The sequence below is a fragment of the Oenanthe melanoleuca genome, unplaced genomic scaffold, assembly GCF_029582105.1.
Source record: "Oenanthe melanoleuca isolate GR-GAL-2019-014 unplaced genomic scaffold, OMel1.0 S001, whole genome shotgun sequence".
NCBI classification, from domain to species: Eukaryota; Metazoa; Chordata; class Aves; order Passeriformes; family Muscicapidae; genus Oenanthe; species Oenanthe melanoleuca.
In genome coordinates this window covers 8,291,064-8,317,953 of record NW_026612650.1, presented here as the reverse complement: position 1 = coordinate 8,317,953, position 26,890 = coordinate 8,291,064, and the positions used below count along the sequence as shown (strand labels likewise).

General features: G+C 61.5%; 3 protein-coding genes across 5 annotated transcripts; 2 read left to right on the top strand and 1 right to left on the bottom strand.

The window, feature by feature from the left end:
- The first annotated feature begins 30 nt into the window (after positions 1–30).
- LOC130266128 (selenide, water dikinase 2-like) lies at positions 31–7,286 on the top strand. The gene is made up of 8 exons (XM_056515461.1): positions 31–250; positions 1,117–1,220; positions 2,106–2,213; positions 3,161–3,315; positions 3,904–3,994; positions 4,245–4,344; positions 5,085–5,297; positions 6,437–7,286. Exons 1-8 carry the CDS (start codon positions 31–33, stop codon positions 6,670–6,672), a joined length of 1,227 nt encoding a protein of 408 aa, XP_056371436.1. The 3' UTR covers positions 6,673–7,286.
- Positions 7,283–16,013, bottom strand: IKBKG (inhibitor of nuclear factor kappa B kinase regulatory subunit gamma). 3 transcript variants are annotated; one of them, XM_056515436.1, is made up of 12 exons: positions 15,707–16,013; positions 14,993–15,375; positions 14,718–14,818; positions 14,580–14,624; positions 13,946–14,048; positions 13,392–13,501; positions 12,318–12,458; positions 11,012–11,108; positions 10,122–10,250; positions 8,879–9,003; positions 7,971–8,035; positions 7,283–7,884 (listed from the first exon to the last, which is right to left on the bottom strand). In XM_056515436.1, the coding sequence occupies exons 1-12, from the start codon at positions 15,996–15,998 to the stop codon at positions 7,766–7,768; spliced, it is 1,710 nt and encodes a 569-aa protein (XP_056371411.1). In that variant the 5' UTR covers positions 15,999–16,013; the 3' UTR covers positions 7,283–7,765. The 3 variants fall into 3 exon arrangements, with proteins under 3 accessions (XP_056371411.1, XP_056371413.1, XP_056371412.1); XM_056515438.1 differs by having other exon boundaries at positions 10,122–10,199; XM_056515437.1 differs by having other exon boundaries at positions 13,392–13,498.
- Positions 16,014–16,113: 100 nt separating this feature from the next.
- G6PD (glucose-6-phosphate dehydrogenase) lies at positions 16,114–25,368 on the top strand. Its single transcript, XM_056515441.1, has 13 exons — positions 16,114–16,205; positions 17,036–17,184; positions 18,453–18,490; positions 19,322–19,430; positions 19,927–20,144; positions 20,760–20,915; positions 21,004–21,129; positions 21,217–21,310; positions 21,807–21,993; positions 23,037–23,272; positions 23,803–23,879; positions 24,400–24,492; positions 24,822–25,368. Exons 1-13 carry the CDS (start codon positions 16,151–16,153, stop codon positions 24,922–24,924), a joined length of 1,641 nt encoding a protein of 546 aa, XP_056371416.1. The 5' UTR covers positions 16,114–16,150; the 3' UTR covers positions 24,925–25,368.
- Positions 25,369–26,890: the final 1,522 nt, after the last annotated feature.

The following is a 26,890-nucleotide window of genomic DNA, read 5'->3' as shown; positions in this document are numbered from 1 at the left end:
CCGGCTCTCGACGGGCCGGTGCATTCCAAGATGGCGGCGGTGGCGGGTGTCTCGCGGCGCTTCGACCCCGCGGCACTGGGTCTGGACCCGTCCTGGCGCCTCACGGCCTACGGCGAGCTACGCGGCTGAGGCTGCAAAGTCCCGCAGGAGACGCTGCTCAAGCTCCTGGCGGGACTCGAGGGACAGCGCCCGGGAGGAGGAGGCGGAGGGGAAGGGGCGGAAGCGGAGAGCGGCGGGGGCCCGGCACTGGGTGAGACTGGGGAGATCTCGGGGGTCCCGGGGAGGGGTCCGGGCGGTTTGGGGGGTCCGGGGGGTTTGGGGGCGGCTCAGAGATGCGGCTGAGGGGGCCTGAGAGGCCTCGGGGGAGCTCTGAGCGAGGGCGCTGGAGTTTCGAGGGGCTCGGGAGACGCAGGGGGAGGACGGGGGGGCTCACGGACATGGTGGGGAGGCTGAGGGTCCTCGAGGGCGCAGGACAGAGCGGGGGTGCTCGGGCACCTGGCGGGGGAACGGGGCAAAGGTGGTCAGGGCAGAGGAGGGGGCAAAGGGCGAAGAGGGAGGGGACGGGAGGAGCTGCGGGGGGGAGGGGCTGCGGGGGGGAGGGGCAGCCTCAGATCCGGTCCCCACCCCTCCCCGAACAGGATCCGTGTTTCCCTCCCCATCCGGTTCTGCCACGTCCCTGTGTCCCCCTATGCCGGGGAGGGTCTGTGCCCCTCTATGCCGGGCTCTGTGCCCCCCATGCCGGGCTCTGTGCCTCCCATGCTGGGTTCTGTGCCCCCGGAGGGCTGGATGTCCCTGAGGGCTCAGCACCCCCCTGCTGGGCTCAGTGCCCCCTTGAGTGCTCGGTGCCCCTCATGCCAGGCTCTGTGCCCCCCATACTGCACTCTGTGCCTCCCCTGAGGGCTCCGTGCCCCCCTGAGTGCTCGGTGCCCCCCATACTGTGCTCTGTCCACCCCATGCCGGCTCAATGCTCTCCATGCTGCCCTCAGGGCCCCCCTGAGTGCTCTGTGCCCCCCATACTGTACTCTGTGCCCCACATGCCAGGCTCTGTGCCCCCCATACTGCACTCTGTGCCCCCCATACTGCCCTCAGCCCCCCCTGAACGCTCGGTGCCCGCAGGCATTGGCCTGGACTCGTGCGTGATCCCGCTGCGCCATGGGGGGCTCTCGCTGGTGCAGACCACCGACTTCTTCTACCCCATCATCGATGACCCCTACATGATGGTAACCCAACCCCCCCAGCACCCCCTGAACCCCTCTGGGACCCTATAAACATCCCTTGCACCCCGAAATCTACCCTGGGGACCCCCCAGATCCCATCAGGACTCTTGGGAAACCCCAAATTGCCCCAGGAATCTCTGAGATTCGCCCCCCCCCGCCAAGGACCCAAAACCCACCAGGGAACCCCCAAATCCCCAATTTCCCCCTGAGCTCTCTGATTCTCTTCCTCTCTCTTGGGACCCCCAAATCCTCCTGGGCCTCTCTCCAAGTCCATTTGGCGTTCCCCAGTTCTACTCTGGACCCCTCAAATCCCTCCCTGAACATCCCAAATCCTTTCAGCCCCCCCCCCACCAGTCTTACTGCAGGCCCTCCACATTTCATCTGCAGACCTCAATATCCTCCTCTGCACCCCCCAAAATCCCACCTTGGGACTCCAAATCCCCTTGCAGCCCCCCTAGTCCTATCCCTGGGTCTCCCAAGCCCTCCTTGGCTCCCCAAAACCCCTTCAATGTCCCTTAGTCCTCTGCTGGGTCCCCCAAATCCCCCTGAGGGCCACCAAAATCCCCTTGTGACCCCTCCAGTTCTATTCCAGGCCCCCTAAACTCCAACTTGGCCTTCCCCAAATCCCACCTGGGGACCCCAGATCCCACCTGGGCACCCCCAGTCCCATCCTGGCCCTGCCAGATCTCAGGTGGGGACCCAAATCCCACCTGGGGACCCCAAATCCTCCCAGGGAGGCCCCAAAATCCCCTTGGGACCCCCCCAAATTCAATCCCAAGGCCCCCAAACTCCACCTTGGATCCCCTCAAATCCCATTTTGGACTCCAACCACCATGAGGATCCCCCAGTCCTGTCCTGCAGCCCCCAAACCCCTTCCCCCTGTTTCAGGGCCGCATCGCTTGTGCCAACGTCCTGAGTGACCTGTACGCCATGGGGGTTACCGAGTGTGACAACGTGCTGATGCTGCTGAGCGTCAGCCAGCGCATGAGCGAGGAGGTGACAGGGACAGGGGACATGGGGGGGACACAGGGACAGGGTGGGGACACAGGGACACACACTTGTCACCGAGTGTGACAATGTCCTGATGCTGCTGAGCGTCAGCCAGCGCATGAGCGAGGAGGTGACAGGGACAGGGGACATGGGGGGGACACAAGGACATACCCCTGTCACCAAGTGTGATGATGTCCTGATGTTGCTGAGCGTCAGCCAGCGCATGACCAAGGAGGTGACAGGGACAGGGGACATCGGGGGGACACAGGGACACACCCCTGTTACTGTGTGTGATGATGTCCTGATGTTGCTGAGCGTCAGCCAGCGCATGACCAAGGAGGTGACAGGGACAGGAGACATAGTGGGGACATGGGTATACACCCTTCAGTGTGACACAGGGACATGGGGTGACAGTGACATGGATGGGGGTGTCACAGTGATATGCTGGGGAAAGGGGACATGGAGGTGGCACTGAGATCAGGTGGCACAGGGGATCACATGGGGATGATGGGGACACATGGAGGTGACAGTGACACAGTTGGGGGGGGTCACAGTGACATGTTGGGGGACGGGGGACATGGGGGTGGTAGTTATAAGAGGGTGACAGGCGTATTGGGGTGGGACACAATGACATGGGGGGGTGACAGGAGCTACTGGGAGGTAACAGGGACACTGAGGGATAACAGGACACAGGAATGATAGGGACACAGGGTGACAGAGACATTGGGGTGACAGGAACACTGAGGGGGTGATGGGGACACAGGGGGTAATGGGACACTGAGAGGGTGACAGGGAGCCAGGGGTGACAGGGACCTAGGGCTGACAGGGATCCAGCTTGACAGGGACACTGAGGGTGACAGAGGACGCTGAGGGTGACAGGGACACAGGGTGACAGGGACCCAAGGTGAGAGGGGACAGGGACCCAGGGTGACAGGGATGTCCTGTGCCCCCAGGAGCGGGACAAGGTGATGCCGCTGATCATCCAGGGCTTCCGTGACGCGGCTGAGGACGGGGGGACATCGGTGACAGGGGGACAGACCGTGCTTAACCCCTGGGTCATTGTGGGGGGCGTGGCCACCGCTGTCTGTCAATCAAGCGAGTTCATCATGTGAGTGAGGGGTGGGGCCACTGCTACCTGTTAATCATTTGTGTGAGTGAGAGGTGGGGCCACTGTACTTGTCTGTCATTTGTGTGAGTGGCGGGTGGGGTCACTGCACCTGTCAATCATTTGTGTGAGAGATAGGATGGGGTCACTTGTCAATCAAAACCATCATTGGTATGATGGGTGGGTCTTAGGAGGGGGTGTGGCCATGGCCGTGTGTCAATCGTGTAATTCTAATAAGTGGTGGGTGGGGCTTGGAGACAGGATAGGGGCACTGCTGTCAATCAAGTGGATTTGTCCTGTGTGACAGGCTGGGCTTGGGGCGGGGCCTGAGCACATGGGGTGGGGTTTGGGGACATGGGGCGGGGTTTAGGTACATGGGGGCGGGGCTTGGGGATGGAATGGGGGTCGGGGATGGGGGCGGAGTTTGGGGACCGCAAGATTTGGTGACTGGGGGTAGGGTTTGGGGTCAGGGGACGGGGTTTGGGACAGGGTTTGGGCAGGGGGCAGGGTTTGTGGACATGGGGCAGGGTTTGGGAATGGGGGCAGGGTTTGGGGCAGAGCATGTCCCCTGCTGACCCCAGCCCTGCCCAGGCCGGACAGCGCCGTGCCCGGGGACGTCCTGGTGCTGACCAAGCCCTTGGGGACACACATGGCTGTCACCGCACACCAGTGGCTGGACATCGTGAGTGACACTGTGGGGCCCTGGGAGGGACAGGGGGACACACAGAGCCAGCCCTGTGTCTCCAAGGACACCTCCCGTGGGTCTGGAGACACCCAGGTGTCCCCAGGAGGAGCCAAAGTGGGGCCGAAAACCACCTGAGATGTCCCCAAAGCCACCCCTGGGGTGACCCCTGTGTGCCATGGATGTGTCCCCAAGGCCCCTGCAGGTGTCCCTGATGCTGTCCCCTCCCTGTCCCTTCCTGTCCCCACAGCCCGATCGCTGGAACAAGATCAAGCTGGTGGTGACACGGGAGGAGGTGGAGCTGGCCTATCAGGAGGCCGTGTCCAACATGGCCACGCTCAACCGCACTGGTGGGTGACACTGGGAACAAACGCCACCCTGCGGGTCCTCAGAACCAGCCCAGATGTCCCCAGGGATTTCCAAAGCCACCACGGGTGTCCCCAGAGTCATCTTAGGGTGTCCATAGACCCCAAAGTGATCTGGGGCATCCCTAAAGCCACTCCAGATGTCCCCAAAGCCACCCTTGAGTGTCTCTATGCTGTGCTGGGTGTCCCCAGAGTCACCCCTGGGTGTCCCTGTGCCATGTTGGGTGTCCCCAAAGCTACTGCAGGGTGTCCCCAAAGCCATTAAGGCAGTCCTTAAAACAAACCCAGATGTCCCAAAAGCCACTCCAGGTTGTGCCTGTACCATACTGGGTGTCCCCAGAGCCACCCTGCTGTCCCTGTGCTGTGCTGGGTGTCCCCAGAGCCACCCCTGGGTGTCCCTGTGCCGTGTTGGGTGTCCCCAGCGCCACCCCAGATGTCCCCAAAGCCACCCCCTGCTGTCCCCATGCCCCGTGGGGGCTGTGTGAGGTGACACTGAGCCCTGTGGGGGCTGTGTGAGGTGACACTGAGCCCCCAGTGGGGCTGTATGAGGTGACACCGAGCCCCGTGGGGGCTTTGTGAGGTGACACTGAGCCCTGTGGGGGCTGTGTGAGGTGATACTGAGCCCCCAGTGGGGCTGTGTGAGGTGACACCGAGCCCTGTGGGGGCTGTGTGAGGTGACACCGAGCCCCCAGTGGGGCTGTGTGAGGTGACACCATGCCCCCCAGCCGCAGGGCTGATGCGGGCATTCGGGGCACACGCGGCCACCGACGTGACGGGGTTCGGCGTGCTGGGCCACGCCCGCGCCCTGGCAGCGCAGCAGCGCCTGGATGTGGCCTTCGTCATCCACAACCTGCCTGTCATCGCCAAGATGGCCGCCGTCAGCAAGGCCTGCGGGGGCCGCGGGGGGCTGCTGCAGGGGACAGCACCCGAGACATCGGGTACGGGACTGGATGGGGACGGGAATGGGGGGCTGCTGCAGGGCATGGCCGCGGAGACATCGGGTACGGGATGGGATGGGACTGGGAATGGGGACTGGGAACAGGAACGGGAATGGGGAGTGGGAATGGGAATGGGGATGGAAACTGGGAATGGGGGAGCAGGAAGTGGGAATGGGGACTGGGAATGGGGAGTGGGAACAGGGATGAGGACTGGCAATGGGGATGGGGGAGTTGGAAATGGGAATGGGGAGATAGAAATGGGAATGGGGACTGGAAATGGGAATGGGGGAGGCAGAAATGGGATTGGGGACCCCAAAATGGGAATGGGGACCCCAAAAATGGGATTAGGAACTCTGGAAATGGGAATGGGGAGCTGGGAATGGGACTGGGGAGATGGAAATGGGATTGGGGTGCCTGGAAATGGGATTGGGGAGGTAAAAAATGGGAATAGCAGCACTGGAAATGGGATTGGGGATCCCAGAAATTGGGGACCCTGAAAATGGCGGGGGGTGATGTGAGTGGGCACTGGGTCCTCCCAGCCAACAGGGGACGCTGTGCATCATGCCAGGACCCTAGGAATGGGGAGAAACAGCCCAAAAACAGGGAGGGGGAAGGGGCTCAAAAGTGAGGGGACATATCCTAGAGTTGGGGAGGGGACCCCAAAAATGGGGGGGGTGTGTTCCATGGAGGGGGTTTTGGGTCAGCCAGGCCAGCAGGGGGCACTGTGCGCGGTGGTGGGAAGCTGGAAACTGTATAAGGGACCCCAGAAATGGGAAAAGGGACCCCAAAAACAGGATAAGGGACACTAAAAATGGTTGTAAGATACCCCAAAATGGGATGGGGACCCCAGGAATGGGATAAAGGACATTAAAAATGGGATGGGGACCCCAAAAACAGGATGAGGGACACTAAAAATGGGGTGGGAACCCCAAAAATGGGATGGGGACACTAAAAACGGGATGGGGACCCCAAGAATTGGGAGGGTCTAGTAAGGGGGGGTTAATGGGGACGCATTGGCTCTGCCCTGGCAGCATGGGGCACTGTGGCAGCACCCTAAAAACGGGGAGAAAACCCCAAAAACCAGAAAAGGCCGGGGAAAACGGGGGTGAAGGACCGAAATGGGGATTTTCCCGTCGCAGGGGGGCTGCTGGTGGTGCTGCCCCGCGCCCAGGCCGCGCGGTTCTGCGCCGAGCTGAAGGCGCCGGGCCGCGCCGAGGGCCTGCAGGCCTGGATCGTGGGCGTGGTGGAGAAGGGGCCCCGCGGCGCCCGGGTCATCGACAAACCGCGGCTGATCGAGGTGCCCCCCCGCGGGGCCCCACTGCGCCCCGACAGCCCCGGGACCCCCCCTCCGGAGCCGCCCCGAGCGCCCTTCTAAAGAACAACCCCCCAAAAAAATCCCCAAACTGTGGGAAATCCCAGCAGCTCCCAAAGAAAACCCCAAAGTTGGGACAGATCCCACCCCGAGCCCCCTTCTTGGGAATCCCAAAGAAACCCCCCCAGAAACCCGCGGGGCTCGGCTGTGGCCAAAATCCCATCAAAGCTGCCCCAAAATCAGGTCAAACCCTTCCCAAAATCGGGTTAAACTCCCCCCACCACAATTTCCCCCACCCCCCTTCCAGGAGACCCCAAAACCTCCCCAAATCTCTGCCCATCCCCCCGGGGAGGCCCCCAAAATCCCAACCCCAGCTCTGCACAATGGGGGAGGGGGATCCCCAAAATCCTCCCTGGACCCCCTTTTTTGGGGACTCTCCCCCGCCCAATCATCTCCCCCCTCCCCCCAGGCTCTGCCCGATGAGCAGCGGGCGAAGCCCCTCCCCCACACCCCCAAAATCCCCCCTCGCGTGACGCTCCCCCCCAAAACCCCCCCCGTGGGGGTGGGGGAGGGCCGAGACCCCCCCCTTCAGTGACGGAGGGTTGGAGGGCTCCGGGTTTTGGGGCGGGCGGCGGGAACTCCCCATAAATGGGGCAATAAAAGTGATTTGAGACACATTTGGAGAGCATTTATTGAAGGGGGGGACCCTAAAACCCCTCCTTTTGGGGAGGGGGGGGGGAGTCTGAAGGATTTAGGAGAGTGAGGGGCCTCCCTGTGGGGTTTTTGGGGGGGGTCTAGGGGGGTTTTGGCGTTCCTGGGGGGCTTTGGGGGTGCCCCCCCCACATCTGATTCAATCTCTTACGTGCATCCAGTGAGGAGATTCCCAGAATAATTTTGGGGGATTTTGGGGTTTCCGAACCTCAAACCCCCAGGCTGAAGCTGCTGGGGTGTCCTTGGGGGTCCTGGGGTGATTTTGGGGTGCTCCCCCCACACCTGACCCAGTCCATGATGTGGATGCAGTGAAGAGATTCCCGAAGGAATATCTGGGGGTTTGGAGGATATTTTGGAGTTCCCTCAGGGCTGAGGCTCCCAGGGGGTTTTGGGGACCCCCGGGGGTGTTTTTGGGGTGCTGGGGGGGGGGTTTGGGGCCCCCCCCTCACTTGATGCAGTCCATGACGTGGATCTGCAGCGTGTCCATATCCGGAGCCTTGTACTGGCATTTGGGGCAGCACAGGTCGGGCCCCTCTTCGGGGGGCGGCAGGAGCACCCCAAAACCTGCAGGGGGAGGGGGAGGAGCGGGGTCAGGCCCTGCCCCTCCCCCAGGGGGGATTTGGGGGTGCGGGCCCCCACTTTGTACTCACCCCCCGCCAGGGCTGGGGCCGGGGGCGGCTCTGAGTGCCGGTTCCGCATCTCCTCCAGACGGGCCCTGTGGGATTTGGGGGCGTTTTGGGGGCTCAGGAGATTTTGGGGGGCGTTGGGGTTAAGGGAGGGTTTTGTGGGGGTCGTGGGGGGGGGGTCTCAAGAGGTTTTGGAGGGGACACTCCAGGGTTTGGGAGAGCTGAGGGAATTTCGGGGGTTTGGGGGATGTCAGGGAGTGGGAGGGAGAGGGGGTCCCTGGGGGTCGTTTTGGGGTAGTTTTGGTAGTTTGGGGTAGTAGCCTCTGGGTGCTTTGGGGTAGTTTTGAGTGGGGCCTTTTGTTGTGGTCCCTGAGGCTGTTCTGGAGAGATTTTGGGGGGTTTGGTTGTTTTGCAGGTATTGAGGGATTTTGGGGGGAAGTTGGGGTCTCTTGGTGTCATTTGGGGGGGTTTTGGGGTGTTCTGTGCTGGGTTTATGGTGGTTTTGGGGTGGTTTTGGGGAGTTCTGGGGTGTTTTTTGAGTATTTTTGGGTGTTTTGGGGGTGTTTCAGGTTGTTCCGAGGTGTTTAGGGTGTTTTCAGGGTGTTATTTTTCTGGTGTTTCAGGGTGCTTTTGGGGTATTTTGGGGTGGTTTTAGGGTATTTTTGGAATGTTTTTGGGGTGTTTCAGGGTGTTTGGGGTGTTTCCAGGGTGTTTTTGGGGTATTTTTGGGGTGTTCTGGGGTATTTTAGGGGTGTCTTTGAGGTGTCTGGGCTGTTTTTTGGGGTATTTTTGACGTGTTCCAGGGTATTTTTGGGTTTTTTTTTGCTATTTGGGGTGTCCCAGGCTGGTTTTGGGGTATTTTTGGGGTTTTTAGGGTATTTTTGGGATGCTTTTGGGCTGTTTTCAGGTGTTTTTGGGGTGCAGTGCCGTACCGGGCCCCGTCCCCACCCAGCCGCAGCCGCAGCTGGTTCAGCTCCTCCTGCAGCGCCTCCCGCTGCCCGTGCAGCTGCTCCCGCGCCGCGCGCTCCGCCTCGAAATCCGCCCGGTAAATGTCGGCCTGGCCACACGGGGGGTCAGGCGCCCCAAATCCCACCAGGGAACCCCCAAATCCCCCCACAGGATCCCCAAAATCCCCCAAAGGAACCCCCACAGGTCACACTAGAACCCCCAAATCCCCCAAAGGAACACCCAAATCCCACCAGGGAACCCCCAAATCCCACCAGAGAACCCCCAAATCCCCCCACAGGATCCCCAAAATCCCCCAAAGGAACCCCCACAAGTCACACCAGAACCCCCAAATCCCCCAGAGCCACCTGCTCTGCCTCAAAATCCAGCTGGGAGGTGTTGGGGAAACAGGGGGATTGGGGTCAGGACACCCCAAATCCAACCAGGGATCCCCAAAATTCCCCAGGAACATTTCAGTCCCATCAGGATCCCCAAATCCAACCAGAACCCCCTCAGAGCTGCCCGCTCCTCCTCAGAAACCACCTTGGAAATGTCAGCCTGGGATTGGGGAGGGGTCAGGACACCCAAAATCCCTCAGGGAACCCCAAAATCTCCCCAGACCTCCCCCCGCCTCTGCCTTGGAGATATCAGCCTGGATTTTAGGGGGAGTTGGGGTCAGGACCCCTCCAGGATCCCCCGAATTCCCCAAATCCCACTGGGCCCTCCCCAAAACCTTCCCACCCCGCAAAACTCCCCGTGCTCTGCCTTGAAATCCACCCTGGGGGTGTCAGCCTGGAGTGGGGGGGCAGGGGAGATTTGGGGGGGAGATTTTTCCTGAGCTCCCTCAGGACCCCTCAAACCCCTCTGGGAACCCCCAAATCCCCCTTGATCCTCCCAGATCTCCCCCAGACCCACATTGAGGACATTGACCTGGGTTTGGGGGGGCTCAGGGGACTCAGGGACCCCCAAGGACCCCCCCAGGTCCCCCCAACATCCCCTGGGGCCCCCCACATCCCCCCAGAGCCCCACCTGGGCCTGCAGCACCAGGATGGTCTCCAGCACCCCCCCAGACCCCCCAGTCCCCTCAGAGCCCCACTTGGGCCTGCAGCACTGGGATGGTCTCCAGGACCCCCCCAGACTCCCCAGAGCCCTCCCAGCCCCACCTGGGCCTGCAGCACCGGGATGGTCTCCAGGACCCCCCCAGACTCCCCAGAGCCCCCCCAGCCCCACCTGGGCCTGCAGCACCGGGATGGTCTCCAGTGCCGCCCGCTGGCGCTCGGCCTCGGCCTTGAGGCGATCGATGAGCTCCTGCTTGAGAGCCAGAGCGGCTTCAGCTGCACGAAGCTGCTCCTCTGTCACCTGAGGGGGGACATGGCACCTACGACACCTGGGACAGCTGGGAGATCACCTGGGACACACCTGGGACACCTGACAGATCACCTGGGACATACTTGGGAAATCTGACAGATCACCTGGGACATCACGTGGGACACCTTCGACAACTGGGACACCTAAGGGGTCACCTGGGACATCACCTGGGACACCTGGGATAGCACCCATGACACTTGGGATAGCACCTGTGACATCATCTGGGACACCTGGAGATCACCTGTGTCACCTGAGATGTGACCTGTGACATCATCTGTGTCACCTGGGAGATCACCTGTCTCACTTGTGTCCCCTGTGACACCCCCCCACCCCCCCCACCACTGCTCCCCCAGCATGGCCTCGGCCCCAGAGCTGCTCCTGCATCACCTGGGGGTGACAACGGCATCTGGGGGTCACCTGGGAGACACCTCTGTCATCCCCAGGATGTCACCTGGCAGTGACAATGACATCTGGGGGTCACTTGTGTCACCCCCAGAGTGGCCTTGGCCACTGCTCCTGTGTCACCTGTGGCAGTACAGTGACACCTGGGGGGCACCTGTGTCACCTGGGGGGGTTGGCACTGTCACCCAAGAGACATTCCAGGCGTCTCCAAGGGGCTGGGATGGGGTCAAGCTGCCACCACAGGGCCCCCAGGAGAATGACACAGGGAACAAGGGGCCATCCCAGGGTCCCCAAGGGATAGGACGTGACCCTCCATGTCCCCAGCTGTCCCCAGTGTCCCTGTCCCTCACCTGGCTCCGTTTGTCCCCCTCCAGGCTGGCCTTGATGTGAGCATCGTACTCCTGGAACAGGTGATGGTATGCGGCCTGCAGCTGCACCAGCTTCCGCCTGGACAGGGGGGACAGGGGGACATGGGGACACTGAGGGGACATTTGGGACAGTGGAGACCCTGAGGGGACATTAGGGGACACTGACGGGACACTAAGGGGACATTGGGATACTGGGGGGACATTGGAGACATTGAAGGGACACTGGGGACATTGGGGACATTGATTAGAGACATTGGGGATGTTGAGGACATTGGGGACATCAAGGGGATATTGAGGGGACATTGAGGGGATGTTGTGGACATTGGGGACATCAAGGGGACATTGGGGATATAGGGGACACTGAGGGGACTGGAGACCTGCAGCTGCACCAGTTTCTGCTTGGGACATTGGAGACATTGGGAACATTGGGGATGTTGAGGGGACATTGAGGACATTGAGGGAACATTAGGGACATTGACTGGGGCCATTGGGAACATTGATTTGGGACGTTGGGGATATCAATGGACATTGGGGATGTTGAGGGGACACTAAGGACATCAAGGGGACATCGGGGATGTCGAGGACATTCATTGGGGACATTTGGGACATTGAGAGGACAGGAGGCCTGCTGCTGCAGCTTCTGCCTGGGACATTGGGGACATTGAGGGAACACTGGGGACATTGATAGAGGACATGGGAGACATCATCAAGGACACTGGGGACACCATGAGGGACAAGTGGCCTGCAGCTGCACCAGCTTCTGCCTTGGGGATATTGGGGACATTGGGAGTGCCACTGCCTCCCCCATGTCCCCTCATTGGGACAGGTGGCCTCGAGCTCCACCAGCTTCCACCTGGGACACTGGGGACATCAATGGGTGTCCCCAGGTGCCACCCCTGCCAATGGCCCCTCCATGTCCCCATAGTCACTCACTCCTTCCCGTGTCCCCTGTCCCCATTGTCACTCACTTCTCCATGCTGTCCCCGTGTCCCCGTGTTCCCATTGTCATCCACTCCTCCCCATCTCCCCATGTCTCTGTGTCCCCATGCCCCCCTGTCCTTGTTGTCACTCATGCCTCTCCATGTCCCCATGTCCCCGCTGTCACTCACCCCTCCCTGTGTTTCCCTATCCCTGTTGTCACTCACCCCTCCCTGTGTCCCCTGTCCCCGTTGTCACTCACTCCCATCCCCGTGTCCCCTGTCCCTGCTGTCACTCACCCCTCCCTGTGTCCCCTGTCCCCGTTGTCGCTCACCCCTCCCTGTGTCCCCATGTCCCCGTTGTCACTCACTTCTCTTCGGTGGCCCCGCGCCGCTCCACCCTCAGGGCAGTTTCCAGGTTTGTCACCTGCAGCCGCAGCTGGTCCAGCTGCACCTGGTGGCCCTGGGTCACCTCCTCCAGCTGCTGGCAGCGCTCGGCATCACTGCGGGCCCTGGGACACCAGTGACACCCCACTGTCACCCTGTGCCACCCTGTGCCACCCCATTGTCAACCTCTGACACCCTCTGCCACTCCACTGTCACCCTGTGCCACCCCATTGTCATCCTGCGCCAGTGTCACCTCCCTGAGCTGGTGACACCACCCAGCACCCATTGAGCCCTGTGACACCCCAGTGCCACCCCATGCCACCTGCACAGCTGTCACCCACTGTCATCTGCACAGCTGTCACCCGATGTCACCCACACAGGTGTCACCTGACACCATCTGCACAGGTGTCACTCAATGCCACTACACGGGTGTCACCCATTGTCACCCGCACAGGTGTCACTTGATGTCACCTGCACAGGCGTCACCCCATGTCACCTGCACAGGTGTCACCTGACATCACCAGCACAGATGTCACCTGACACCACCTGCACAGGTGTCACCAACTGTCACCTGCACAGGTGTCATCTGACGTCACCTGCACAGGAGTCACCTCATATCACCTGCAGAGGTGTCACCCAACGTTACCTGCACAGGTGTCACCTCATGTCACCTGCACAGGTGTCACCTGACACCACCAGCACAGGTGTCACCCACTGTCATCTGCACAGGTGTCACCCGACGCCACCTGCACAGTTGTCACATACTGTCACCTGCGCAGGTGTCACCCGACGTCACCTGCACAGGTGTCACCCACTGTCACCTGCATAGGTGTCACCCCCCCACCTGTGCTCCAGGTGTTCCCGCTCCACCCGGCTATGCTGCGGTGTCCCCTCCCCTTGGAGACAGCCCCTGACCCCCCGCATCCCCTGTGCCACCTCAGGTGTCCCGTTGTCCCCCCAGGTGTCCCCATGTCCCCTAGGTCCCCGTTTTCCCCCACATGTCTCTGTGCCACCCCCACGTGTCCCCATGTCCCCCAGGTGTCCCCGGGTGTCCCCACCTGCGCTCCAGGTGCTCTCGCTCCGCCCGGCTCCGCTCCAGCCGGTTCTGGCTCTCACGCAGCTCCCCCAGCAGCGACGTCACCTGCGCCTGCACCTGTGCCTTGTCCTGCTGGGGACAGGGACAGGGACACTGTCACCCCCTGTGTCACCCGGGCCTTGTCCTGCTGGGGACAGGGACACTGTCACCCCCTGTATCGCCTGCGCCTTGTCCTGCTGGTGACAGGGACACTGTCACCCTCTGAGTGTCCCCAGCTATCCCTAGGTATGTCCAGTGTACCTGGAGCTGTCATCAGGCTGTCCCCAGGGGGTCCCCAGTGTTCACAGGGCTGTCCCCATGTCTCCACAGTGTCCCCATGGTGTCCCCAGTGCTGTCCCCAGTGTCCCCAGGGCGTCCCCATGTCCCCAGGGCTGCCCCAGGGCTGTGCCCAGCTGTTCCCAGTGTGTCCCCATGTCCCCAGTGCCCCCAGGGTGTCCCCATAGTGTCCCCAGGGCTGTCCCCATGTCCCCAGGGTATCCCCAGGGCTGTCCCCAGGGTGTCCCCATGTCCTGGTACCTCCAGCTGGCGGCGCAGCCCCTGCAGCTGCAGTTCGGCCGCACGGGAAACGTCCTGAGCCTGGAGCTCGGCCACAGCCACGCGCGCCCGCAGTGCCACCAGCCTGTCCCCAACAGCACCAATGTCACCAAGAGTCACCAAACCCTGCCCTCAGTGCCACCAGCCTGTCTCCAATGGCACCAATGTCACCAAGGGTCACCAAACCCTGCCGGCAGCGCCACCAGCCTGTCCGAACATCCCCAGTGTCACCAAGGGTCACCAAGGGTCACCAAAGGCCATTGGTGCCACCAAACCCTGCCCACAGTGCACCCACAGTGGCACCAGCCTGTCCCCAACATCCCCAATGGCACCAAGGGTCACCAAAGGGTCACTGGTGTCACCAAACCCTGCCCACAGTGCCACCAGCCTGGGGACAGTGTCCCCAGAGTGTCCCCAACACCCCCAGCCTCCCTCAGCCGTGGCCACCACCAGCCTGGGGGGGGGGGGTCCCCAAAGTGTCCCAAAGTGTCAGTCTTGGGGTCCCAAGAGACCTCAGTGTGTCCCCAGGTGTCCCCAAGGTGACTCCAAAGCATCTCCAAAGTGCCCCAAAGTGTCCCCAGACTGTCCCCAAGTGTCCCCAGTGTCCCCGACTCACTCAGCCTCAGCCTCTACCAGGCGCTGCCTCAGCTGCTCCTCGGAGCTGGGGGGACACGAGGGGGGGTCAGGGGGGATCACGGGGGTTGGGGACATCGGGGGTGCCCCGAGGGGCCAGAGACAGGGGGGAGGGGCTCACCTGGGCTCCGGGGGTGCACCGGGGGGGGCCTGGGGGGGCGCCGGGACAGCAGGGACATCCTCTAGGGGGGTAGACACCGAGCGAGGGGGGGCCTCGAGGGGCTGTGGGGACATTAGGGAACATCAGGAGACATTGGGGGGACAGGGAGAAGACAGAGGGGGACACAGGGGGAGGACATTGGGGGACACAAGGGACAGGGTGGGTACAGTGGGAAGGGGTAGGGGGACACGGGGGGGACATGAGGGGACACAGAGAGGGGGGGACACAGCACACACCTTGCTGCTGGTGTCAGGGGTGTCACTGGAGGTGTCTCCAGTGTCCCTGAGTGTGTCCCTGAGGGAGTCCCTGATGTCCCCGAGGGTGTTCTTGGTGTTCCCGAGGGTGTTGTTGGTGTCCTTGATGTCCCCAGGGGTGTCTCTGATGTCCTCGGGAGTGTCCCTAGTGTCTCCAGGTGTGTCCCTGCTGTCCCCAGGGGTGTATCCGCTGTCCCCATTGCTGTCCCCGCTGTCCCCGCGCTGTCCCCGCAGCTGCAGCACCAGCTCCCGCGCCTGTCCCCAGCGGCCCCGCAGCAGCTCCCGCTCCCCCCGGCGCTGCAGCTGCAGCTTCCGCAGCTCTTCCAGGCGCTGCCGCAGCGACTCGGTGCAGTGACACAGCGCTCCTGGGGACAATCAGGGGACATGGGAGGGGCTGGGGACACGGGGCAGTTGGGGATGTTGGGACATTGGGGACATCGCGGGGGTCGGGGACCATTGTGACATTGGGACACTGGGGTGACATGAGGAATGCTGGCGAAATGAGGGACATGGAGGGGACATAGGGGACCTTGGGGGCACTGGGGGTGCTGAGGGCATCGCGGACACTGAGGGGATCGGGGATATCGCGACATCAACGGAGACACGGGGACATAGCTGGGGACCCCCCCAGTGCCGCAGGGACGCTTCCAGTCCGGCCCAGTCCCTCCCAGTTCCCCCAGTTCCCCCAGTTCTCACCCCTCAGCTCGCGGTTCTCCGCCCGCAGCCGCTGCAGCGCCTCCGCCAGCGCCGGCTCCGCCTCGGGCCCCGGCTGCACCATCTCCGCGGACCGCCGCCAGCGCCCGCCGCTCATGGGCGGCTGCCGGCGGGGCCCGGGCGGCTCGGGGGCGGTTCGGGGCCCAATTCGGGGATTTCTGGAATCCCGGCGGCTCCGGCGGTGGAGGCACCACTTCCCGCTTCCGCCGGAAGCGCGTGACGTCACCAAGCACCCGCCGCACTTCCGCCTCGGCAAGTGTTCGGGCGGCGCCATAGCAACGCGGAGGGCGGAGAGCGCTGATTGGTCACTCCTCCGGGCACGGCTCCGCCCATACTCTGCACTGATTGGCCAGTGAGGAAGCTGCTCAGCGCTGATTGCTGAATGAGGAGCGGAGGAGGGACCGGGGGCGTGGCCTCTGTGAGGGGATGGGGACTCGCGCGAGCGTGGGGGAGGCGGCGCGAGCGCGGCCGGAGCGGGAAGGTGCGGGCAGAACCGGGAAACTGGGGAAATAATGGGGGAATTCGGGGAATTCGGGAGGGCGTGAGGGGATTCGGGCTCTGGGATGGCCCGGGGGAGTCCATGGAGGCCTGAGGGAGCGTTATGGGGAAACTGGAGGGGCCTGAGGGGAGATGTGGGGGGAGATTTGGGATTTGGGGGGATGTGGAGGGGTTGGGGGAGGGTTAGGGGCGGTGAGGGCAGAAATTTGGGGTCTGGGGGTGTTTGAGGGGGAATTGATGGGGGGTGAAGGTGGAAATTGGGAAAATTGGGGGATTTGGGGGGATTTGAGGGGAACTGGGGGTCCGTGAGGGCCTGGGGGATGATGGGGGGAGCGGGAGGGAATTGGGGAGGGATGGGGAGGGGAGTTATGAGGGGTTTGGGGGGGCTGAAGGCGGAAAATGGGGGAGATCTGGGGGGGGAGGGATTTGGGGTTCGGGGGGGCAGCTGGGGTGTGAGGAATTGAGGGGATTTGGGGATCCTGAGGGGGGCAATTCGGGGGGGGGGGAGAGACAGTGGAGGGAGGGCGTGTCCTGCCCCACCCCGGCCCCGCCCCCGTCGCCCAAATCTTGACCCCTGGTGCCCAGTCCCACCCCAGGTACCCAACCGCGCCCCACAACACCCAAACCCTCCCCCCCCAAGTGCCAAATTCCGCTGCTCAGCTGCCCCAGCCCCGCCCCAAAACCTCCCAATCCCAGCCCTGCCCCACAACCCCTCCAATCCTGCCCTGGGGTGCCCGAACCTGCTCCTCTGCTCCCGAAATCCTTCCCGGGGTGCCCGAACCTGCCCCCCAAGTGCCCGAACCTGCCCCCCAGGAGCCATGCCGGGCCCAGGTGAGCAGGCGCCGGGCTCCTGCGCGGAGCTGAGCCGCTCGCAGGTGTGCGGGATGCTCCGGCAGGAGCTGAGCCGGGACGGAGCCTTCCTGCAGGGCCACCCCCATGTCCTCGTCATCCTCGGCGCCTCCGTGAGTGCCCGCGGGGTTTTGGGGGGGGGATGGAGGGGGTTAGGGGGGATTGGGGGGTGTTGGAGGGGGAATGAAGGAGTTTAGGGGCAGAAGTTTGGGGCTTATGGGGCGGAATAAAGGGGTTTGGGGGGGGGTTGAGGGAGAATTGGGGGGCTGGAGGAGGGAAAGAAGGGGTTTGGGGGAGAAATTTGGGGCTTGTGGGGCAGAATAAAAGGGTTTCGGGAGGAATCAGGGGGGCTGAGGGAGAATTGGGGGGCTGGAAAAGGGAACTGGGGGGCTGGAGGAGGAAAAGCAGGGGTTTAGAGGGAGAAATTTGGGACTTCTGGGGGGGAATAAAGGGGTTTGGGGAGGAATTGGGGCTGGGGGGAGCTAGGGATTAGGGGGAGAAATTTGGGACATGGGGGAATGAAGGGGTTTGGGGGGATATTGGGGATGGGTGGAAAAGGGAATTAGGGGGTTGGAAGAGGGAAACAAGGGGTTTAGGGGGAGAAATTTGGGGCTTGTGGGTCTGAATAAAGGGGTTTAGAGGGGGTGTTGGAGAGCTGGAAGGGGGAGTGAATGGGTTTGGGGAGGATGTTGGGAAACTGGGAAAGGGATGGAGGAATTTGGGCAGAAATTGGGGAGCTGGAGGAGGGAATGAAAGAGTTGTAGGGGAATTGGGAGGGCTGGAAGGAGCAAAAGAGGGGGAAGCAAATCTGGGGGGGTAATGGGGGGATTGTGAGCACTGGAAAGAAAATTTGGGGGTGATAAGAGGGGGATGGGGAATCAGGGGATTTGGGGACATATTGGAGGGGCTGGGAGTAAAGGGGGTTGGGGAGAATGGGGGGATTTGGGGGCCAACTAAAGGGAGTGGGGAGAGAATTGGGGGATGGGGAGGAATTGGGGGCATTTTGGGGGTGATGAGGGGTTATTTGGGGTCACTGGGGGGCGGGGAGTTATTTGGGGTCCGTGGGGGAGAGGCGGCCACCCCGATGCCTCCAGGGGGATGGGGAAGGAGAAAAAGTTGGGGTGCCCCGCCCGCCCCTCCCCCCGGTCACCCCTCCCCCCGGTCACCCCCTGGGGCCAGGGCGGTGTCGCCCCTCCCCCGCCCGCACCCCAACTTCCTCCTCCGCCCCTCCCCCACCCCATTACCCAACACCCCTTAATTAAACACCGCGGGATGGGGGGGAGGGGTGGCGGCGTTGACTCAGCACATTCCGGGGAGGGGCGTGGCCAGCCCTGGGTGCGGCCCAGGCCCCTCCCCCACCCTGACGGCCCCTTCCCCACAGGGCGACCTGGCCAGGAAGAAGATTTACCCTACAATCTGGTATGGGGACACTGAGGGGACATCTGGGGACAACGGGAATATCTGGGGACAGCAGGGACACTGAGGGGACACCTGGGGACAGCAGGGACACTGAGGGACACATGGGGACAGCAGGGACAGCGAGGGGACAATAGGAACAATGGTGTCATCAAGGCTGCTAGTGTTCCACCTGTCACCAGGGTCCCCAGGGCCACCACGGTCCGCTCCCTGTCCCCAGGGTCACTGAGACCACCGATGTGGCCCTGACCCTGAGCCCATAAGGGTCATCAGGGCTTTCAGTGTCCCTCCTGTCACCAGGGCGTCCATGTCCCCAAGGCCACCAATGTCTCCACCTGTCTCCCAGGTCATCAAGGTCATCGATATTGCCAGGGCCACTCGGTGTCACTGCTGTTCCCAATTCCACCAGGGCCACCAATGTCGGTCACTGCTGTCCCCAGTGGCACCAGTCAGCAGTGCTGCCATTGTCTGCTGTCCCCAGTGTCACCACAGCTGTGTGTCCCTACTGTGCGTGGGGCTACTTGTGTCACCAGTTGGCACCGGTGTCTCTAGTATGACTCCAGTGTCCCCAGGGCTGTCAATGTCCCCAGTATGACCCATGTTCCTTCCTTTGCTGCTTCTGTTCCCCCCTGTGCCACCTGTCCCCGTGTCACTGCTCCCAGGGTGACACGGGGACAGGAGCCACCATTAGCAGTGTCACCACCTTGAGAGAGGGTTGGTGACACGGGTGTCACCTCAGGCCTGGCTGGTGTCCCCAGAGCGGGGTGGTGACAATGCTGTGAGTGTCCCGGGGGGTTTGGTGACACAGGTGACAGCGCTGTCCCGTGTCCCCAGGTGGCTCTTCCGGGACGGGCTCCTCCCCGATGCCACGCGCGTCGTTGGCTTCGCCCGCTCGCCCCTCACCGTGGAGCTCATCCGGGAGCAGACCCTGCCCTACCTCAAGGTGACACCACTGTGCCACCTGTCCCTTCTGTCCCCTCCTGTCCCCTCTCTGTTTCTTCTGTCTTCACCTGACCCCTCCTGACCTCACCTGAACTTTTCTGGCCACACATGTCCCCAGGTGACCCCCAAGGACAGAGCCTGCCTGGTCTTGTGTCCTTGTGTCCCCGCATCTGTCGCTACCTGTCCCCACAGGTGACCCCCGAGGATGGGCCCCACCTGTCCCTGTGTCCCCTCACCTGTCCTTCCTTGCCCCACAGGTGACCCCCGAGGACAGTCCCTGCCTAGCCATGTTCCTGGCCCTGTCTCACCTGTCTCCTTTCCCTGTCTCACCTGTCCCTGTGTGTATCACCCTTGTGTGTCCCCACAGGTGACCCCCAAGGACTGGCCCTGTCTCACCTGTCCCCTGTCTCTGTGTGTCCCCACAGGTGACCTCTGAGGACTGACCCTGTCTCACCTGTCCCTGTCTCACCTGCCCCTTTCTCTGTGTGTCCCCACAGGTGACCTCTGAGGATGGGCCCCGCCTGGCTGAGTTCCTGTCCCTGCAGAGCTTCGTGCGGGGTCAGTATGGGGACGAGGCCTCGTTCCGGGCGCTGGACGCTCACCTGCGGGGGCTGCCTGGGGGAGACCGTGCCCACCGGCTCTTCTACCTGGCCCTGCCCCCCAGCGTGTACACACCTGTAACACAGCACCTGAGGGCTTTGTGCATGGGGCAGGGGTGAGTGGGGACATGGGGACACACCTGTTACACAGCACCTGAGGGCTCTGTGCATGGGGCAGGGGTGAGTGGGGACATGGGGACACACCTGTGACACAGCACCTAAGGGCTCTGTACATGGGGCAGGGGTGAGTGGGGACATGGGGACACACCCAGGGATGGGACACACAGGATGGGACGCACAGGGTGTGTGACTGCAGGGGACACAGGTTGGTTTGTCACCATGTCCCACTTCCCATATCCATGTCCCTACTGTGTCCACCCATATCCATATCCCATGTCCTCCTGTGTCTCTGCACATTCCCATGTCCCGTGTCCCCATGTCCCCGTGTATCCCTGTGTCTTTATGCCCTCGCGTACCCCCACACCTCCTGTATTCCTGTGTGCCACTGTGTCCCCTTGTGTTCTCATGTCCCCCCATCTCCCCACATGTCCTTATGTCCTCATGCCCCCATGTGTCCCCATGCCCCTCCATGTTCATTTTGTCCCCATATGTCCCATGTCCCCTGTGTCTGCATATTCCCCAGCATCCATGTCCCTCGTGTCACCGTATTCCCCTGTGTCTTTCCGTGTCCCCCTGTCCCTGCCCTCACATGCCTATGTCCCTGTCCCCAGGTGGAACCGTGTGATCGTGGAGAAGCCATTCGGGCGGGACCTGGGCTCGTCGGAGGAGCTGTCGGCGCACCTGAGCTCACTATTCTGCGAGGAGCAGATCTACCGCATGGACCACTACCTGGGCAAGGAGATGGTGCAGAGCCTCATGGTGCTGCGGTGCGCCGGGGACACGGGAGGGGCCAGGGACATGGGGGCGGCACAGGGACATGCACAGGACTCCTCAGCCACCCCTCACCCACCCCAGGTTCGGCAACCGCATCTTTGGGCCCATCTGGAACCGTGACAACATCGCCTGCGTGGTGCTCACCTTCAAGGAGCCCTTTGGCACTGAGGGCCGTGGCGGCTACTTCGATGACTTTGGCATCATCCGGTGAGGATGGGCGTTCCCCAGTGTACCCATGTCCCCTCTGTGTCCCCCCATGTCCCTCGACCCCGTGGCAGCGCCGGCTCCCCACAGGGACGTGATGCAGAACCACCTTCTGCAGCTGCTCTGCCTCGTGGCCATGGAGAAGCCGGCATCCACCAACCCTGATGACGTCCGCGATGAGAAGGTGGGGACAGCGGGGACACCGGAGTGTCACCTGTCACCACCCCTGGCACTGCACTGCTCACTGAGCTTTATGTCCCCTATGGTCACACCATGATCATGGCCACAGGGACCATCCCCTGTGTCCCCTATGGCCACATTCCCCCACCCCAGTTGCGTTCCACCACCGTGTTCTCGATAGTGGCCCCCAAAGCCACATCCCCCATGGCCACGTTCTCACTGACTGTGTCCCCAGCTGTGTCCTGGCATCCTGTGATCTGTGGTGGACCCTAATGCCACAACTCCTGTGGCCACATCCCAAACCATGTCCTATCAGCAGCTTCTCATTGGTGACCACCCAAAACCGTGTCCCCTGATGGCCACATCCCTCCCAGCCCCAGCCCACTGTCTGTTCTTACCAGTGGCCCCCCGTAACCACATCCCCAAGCAGTCCCAGCCCGTGGTCTCACCAGAGCCCCCGTAACCAGGTGTGCCTCACCTGTCCCTCACCTGTCCCCCAGGTGAAGGTGCTCAAGTGCATCAGCCCGGTGGAGCTGCAGGACGTGGTACTGGGCCAATATGTGGGCAACCCCGAGGGTCCCCCTGAGGCACAGAAGGGCTACCTGGATGACCCCACGGTGCCCCCCGGCTCCACCACGCCCACCTTCGCCACCGCTGTGCTGCGCGTGGCCAATGAACGCTGGGATGGTAAGAGGGGTGGTGGTGGTGATGGTTGCCATGGTGATGACATTTGTGATTGTGGTGATGATGGTAGCGATGACCATGATAATGGTGGTGGCCATGGTGATGACATTAATGGCTGTGATGATGATGATTGTGGTGGTGGTGGTTGTGGAGATGGTGCTGCTTATGGTGATAGCCACAATGGTGGCATTGATGACCAGAGGATGACAAAGGTGTTGACCATGATGATGGTGATGGTTGGAATGATGATGAAGAGCAGTGGTGATGTCCATGATGATGGTGGAGGTGACAATGCCGATGGTGTCCCAGTTGTGCCATTGGTGCTGCACTGCAAGAACTTGCTGGGATGGGGATGAGGGGTGGTGATGATGAGTGATGATGTTGATGGATGATGATGGTGGTAATGTGACTTTGACAGTGTTGGTGGTGATGTTGATATGGATGATGACGATGATGATGCTGGTGGATGGATGTTGATGGTGGTGACAGCGGTGTTGGATGTTGATGACATTGATTATGATGGTGGGTGTTGATGATTGGTTGGATGTTGACAGTGTGGATGATGAGAGTGTTGATGGCAGTGCTGTTGATGATGGTGATGGATATTGATGATGATGGCAATGTAGATGATGTTGACAATGACAATGATGATATTGATGGTGATATTGACGGATGGTGACGCTGATGATTATGACAATGGCAATGATGACAATAACAAGGACGACAGTGATGCCACTGTCCCCAGGTATCCTGTTCATGCTACGCTGTGGGAAGGCACTGGGATGGTGATGGATGTTGATGGATGGTGATGGATGTTGATGACAATGATGGTGTTGATGATGATGATGGTGTTGATGATGACCATGATGATATTGACAATGACAACGATGCCGCTATACCCAGGTGTCCTGTTCATGCTGCGCTGTGGGAAGAGGCTGGGATGTTGATGGATGTTGATGACAATGAGGTGTTGATGATGACGATGGTGTTGATGATGACCATGATGATATTGACAATGACAATGACAACGATGCTGCTGTCCCCAGGTGTCCCGTTCGTGCTGCGCTGTGGGAAGGCGCTGAACGAGCGCAAGGCCGAGGTGCGGCTGCAGTTCCGGGAGGTGCCCGGGGACATCTTCGCGCGGCAGTGCAAGCGCAACGAGCTGGTGGTGCGGGTGCAGCCGTGCGAGGCTGTCTACGCCAAACTCAACACCAAGAAACCGGGCATGTACCTGCGGCCCGAGGAGTCCGAGCTCGACCTCACTTACGGCAGCCGCTACAAGGTTCCCAAAACGGGCAGGGGACACGGGAATGGTGGTGGGGACACGGGAATGGGATTTGGGGACAGAAAGAAGGAGCATTGAGACCCAAAAATGGGATTTGATAACACAAAGTGGGAGCATTGAGACCCAAAAATGGGGGTTGGGGACATGAAAATGGAGCATCGAGACCCAAAATGGGGTTTGCGTACCCAGAAATGGGGATGGAACCCCAAAATCACAACACTGAGACTCAAAATTGTAGTGTTGAGACCAAAACTGTAACACTGAGACCCCAAAATTGTGGGTGGAGACTTCACATCTCGGAGGGTTCCCCACCCCTGGGAGGATTCCCAAAACCCACTTGGGTCCCTCTAAAGCCCAGGTGTTCCCCATACACCCAACCCAGAGGAGCCCCTACAATCCCCAAACCCTGGAATCCCCCCACACCTGGCAGGGTCCTCTCAAAGCCCAGGTGTCTCTCCACACCTGGGGGCGTCCCCCACACGTGGGGGTGCCCCCAGACTCCCCCAGACCACCCTGGTGCCCTCCAGGACGTGAAGCTGCCGGACGCCTACGAGCGGCTGCTGCTGGACGTCATCTGTGGGAACCAAATGCACTTTGTGCGCAGGTGAGAGGGGACAGGTGACACCTGGGGACAGGGGGACATGGTGGGGACAGGGGAGACACAGCAACAGGTGGGACTGTAGACAGGTGACACCTGGGGACAGGGGGACATGGTGGGGACAGGTGGGACATAGGGACAGGAGAGACGGGGGGTGGGGGGGCAGTACAGGTGGGACTAGTTTGGAGGAGCTGAAGAGTCTGGTGGGGCATGAGGGGGACAGGTGAGTCCAGTTTGGGGAGGGTGAAAGGGACCAGTTCAAGGGGACAGATGGGAGCAGTCTGGAGGGGGAGATTTGGGAGGGGCAGGTGGGGCCAGGTAAGGGGGGGCAGGCAGGATTTTGAGGGGAGAAGGTGGAGTTTGGAAGGGCAGATTGGACTGGTTTGAGAGGGACAGATGAGTTTGGGGGGACAGGTGAGGCCAGTTTGGGGAGGGAAGATGGGACCAGTTTGGGGGCCCAGATGAGGATTGGGGGAGTTTTGGGGTCCCCCAGCTCTGTTTTGGGGTGTCCTTCCCCCCCCCACAGTGACGAGCTGCGCGAGGCCTGGCGAATCTTCACCCCCCTCCTGCACCAGATTGAGCAGCGCCGCGAGCCCCCCATCCCCTACCCCTACGGCAGGTAAGAGGGGGGCACCTGGGGGGAGATACAGGGTGGTGTGGGGGGTGGGTAGGGGGTTCAGCTGGAGGTACCTGGAGGCTCCTGGGGGGGTCTGGGGGGTCAATGGGGGGTACTTGGTGCAGGAATATGAGAGTCTGGGGGCACCTGGGCACACCTGGGGGGCAGGGAAGGGGAAGATCCTGAGGGTCCTGTTGGGGATTTGGGTTGTTCCCAAACAACCTGGGAGGGCTCCCAGGGGGTCTCACTGGGGATTTGAGGGTCTCGCTGGGGATTTGGGGGATTTGGGGGTACTGGGGATAACCCCTGACCCCGTATCCCCCCTTTCCCAGCCGGGGCCCCCCCGAGGCGGACGAGCTCCTGCGGCGGGAGGGGTTCCTGTACGAGGGCACCTATCGGTGGGTGCCCCCCCACGGACCTGACCCCCACCCCTGACCCAGAGCCAGAGCCCCCGGAGCCACGGAGGGACCCTCCCAGAAACACTCCAGGGCTCTGGGCTGGGGATTGGTGCATCGTGGGACACCCCCTGCCCTATATCCCCCCCATTGCTGCCCCATAGATCCCCCCATTTCTGACCTATTGGAACCCCTCCTCTGCCCCACAGCCCCCAACACACTCCAGCCCCCCAAAAACACTCCTGGGCTGGGGATGACCCCCATAACCTCCGCCACCCCATAGGGCCCCTCAACCTTGCCCCATAGACCCCCCCAGCTGGGACCAAAGCTCTCCCTCCACGCCTCAATCAAGCTCCCAAAGCTTAATTACTCCCTCTTATTACCCCTCCCACCACCCCGGGAACAATTAATGATTAACGCAAATCAATTAATCAAGTAACCTGCCATTAACCAGGACCAATTAAACCAAACTTTGGCTAATTAATTACCACCAGCAACTTCTAATTGCCCCAGGCACTTATGGGGCAAAACCCCAACCCTTAGGGGGTCATGATCCCCATTGCAGGGGGAGGGGGAGCCCGGGACCCCGAGGGGGTGGGGCCGAGGCAAAGGGTGGGGTTTATGCTAATGAGGGGCAGGGACATTGCCAGGGATACTGAAAGAGGCGGGGCCAGCAGGGTAGTGGGCAATCTGGAGGGGGTGGGGCCTGAGTGGGGCGGGGTCAATGGGGCGGGGCCACACCACTGTCAGTCACCGCTGTCACTTCTGTCCCTGCTGTCCCCGCTGTCCCTGCTGTCACCGCACACCTGAGCACTCCTGGCAGGTTCCAACCCCCCGAGCGTGGCAGGGACAGGCACAGGCGTGTGACACAAGGGCTGGTGGCACTGTCTCCACGCTGTCCCTGCCATGTCCCCAGCCGCTGAGGGGGCAGGAGCTCCAAGCTCTCCACTCATGAAACAAGGGGCCACTGGGACACTCCTGGGAGCCAGGGGCTGGTGTGACACAGGGCGGCCTCTGAGAACCCAGGAGACCAGAGTGAGGTTATGGGACCTCTTCTAACCAGGTGTCACCGTGAGTCAGCTGGGCCTCATGGAACCCAGGTGCCACTGGGAGCTTGCAGAGCTTGTGGAACCCCGGCTCCAGCCAGGTGTGACACAGCTGGGCCTCACGGAACCCAGGAGAGCTTTGTGACACAGTGGAACCTCATGTGTCATCACATGTGTCCGTGGGGGCACAGAAGGAACCCAGGAGACCAGAGTGAGGATATGGAACCTCATGGAATCCAGGGTCCAGTGTGACACAGAGGGGTCTCATGGAAACCAGGAGAGCACTGTGAGGCTCCCAACATGGCACCAAGGTTCCGCTGGGACCTGACAGAACTGGCTGCAAGCAAGGGACCATTTCCCCCTGTGCTGGGCACTGGTGAGGCTACACCTCGAGTGCTGTGTTCAATTCTGGGCCCCTCCGTTTAGGAAGGACATTGAGATGCTGAGACACATCCAGAGAAGGGCAGCATGGCTGGTGAGGGGTCTGGAACACAAGTCCTGTGAGGAGCGGCTGAGGGAGCTGGGGATGTTTATCCTGGAGAAGAGGAAGCTCAGGGAGATCTCATCACTCTCTACAACTCCCTCACAGGAGGGTGCAGCCAGGTGGGGGTCGGGTTCTGCTCCCAGGAAACCACTGACAGAATGAGAGGACACAGCCTTAAGCTGCACCAGGGAAAGTTTAGTTTGGATATGAGGAAGAAATTCCTGAAAGAGTGATGGGGCACAGGAATCATCTGCCCAGGGAGGGGTGGAGTCACTGTCCGTGGATGTGTTAAAAAAAGTCTGGACACGGCACTTGTCCTGGTCTGAAAGACAGATGTCTGCCAGGGGAGGTGGGAGACTCCTCTGGAATGCAGAATGTGAGCCCTTCCCTCCGGATTATCACAGTGCTGAAAGTGGGGGCTCTCAGACACGGACACAAAAGGAATCTCAGTTCTTTACTGCTCTTTGTAACAAGGC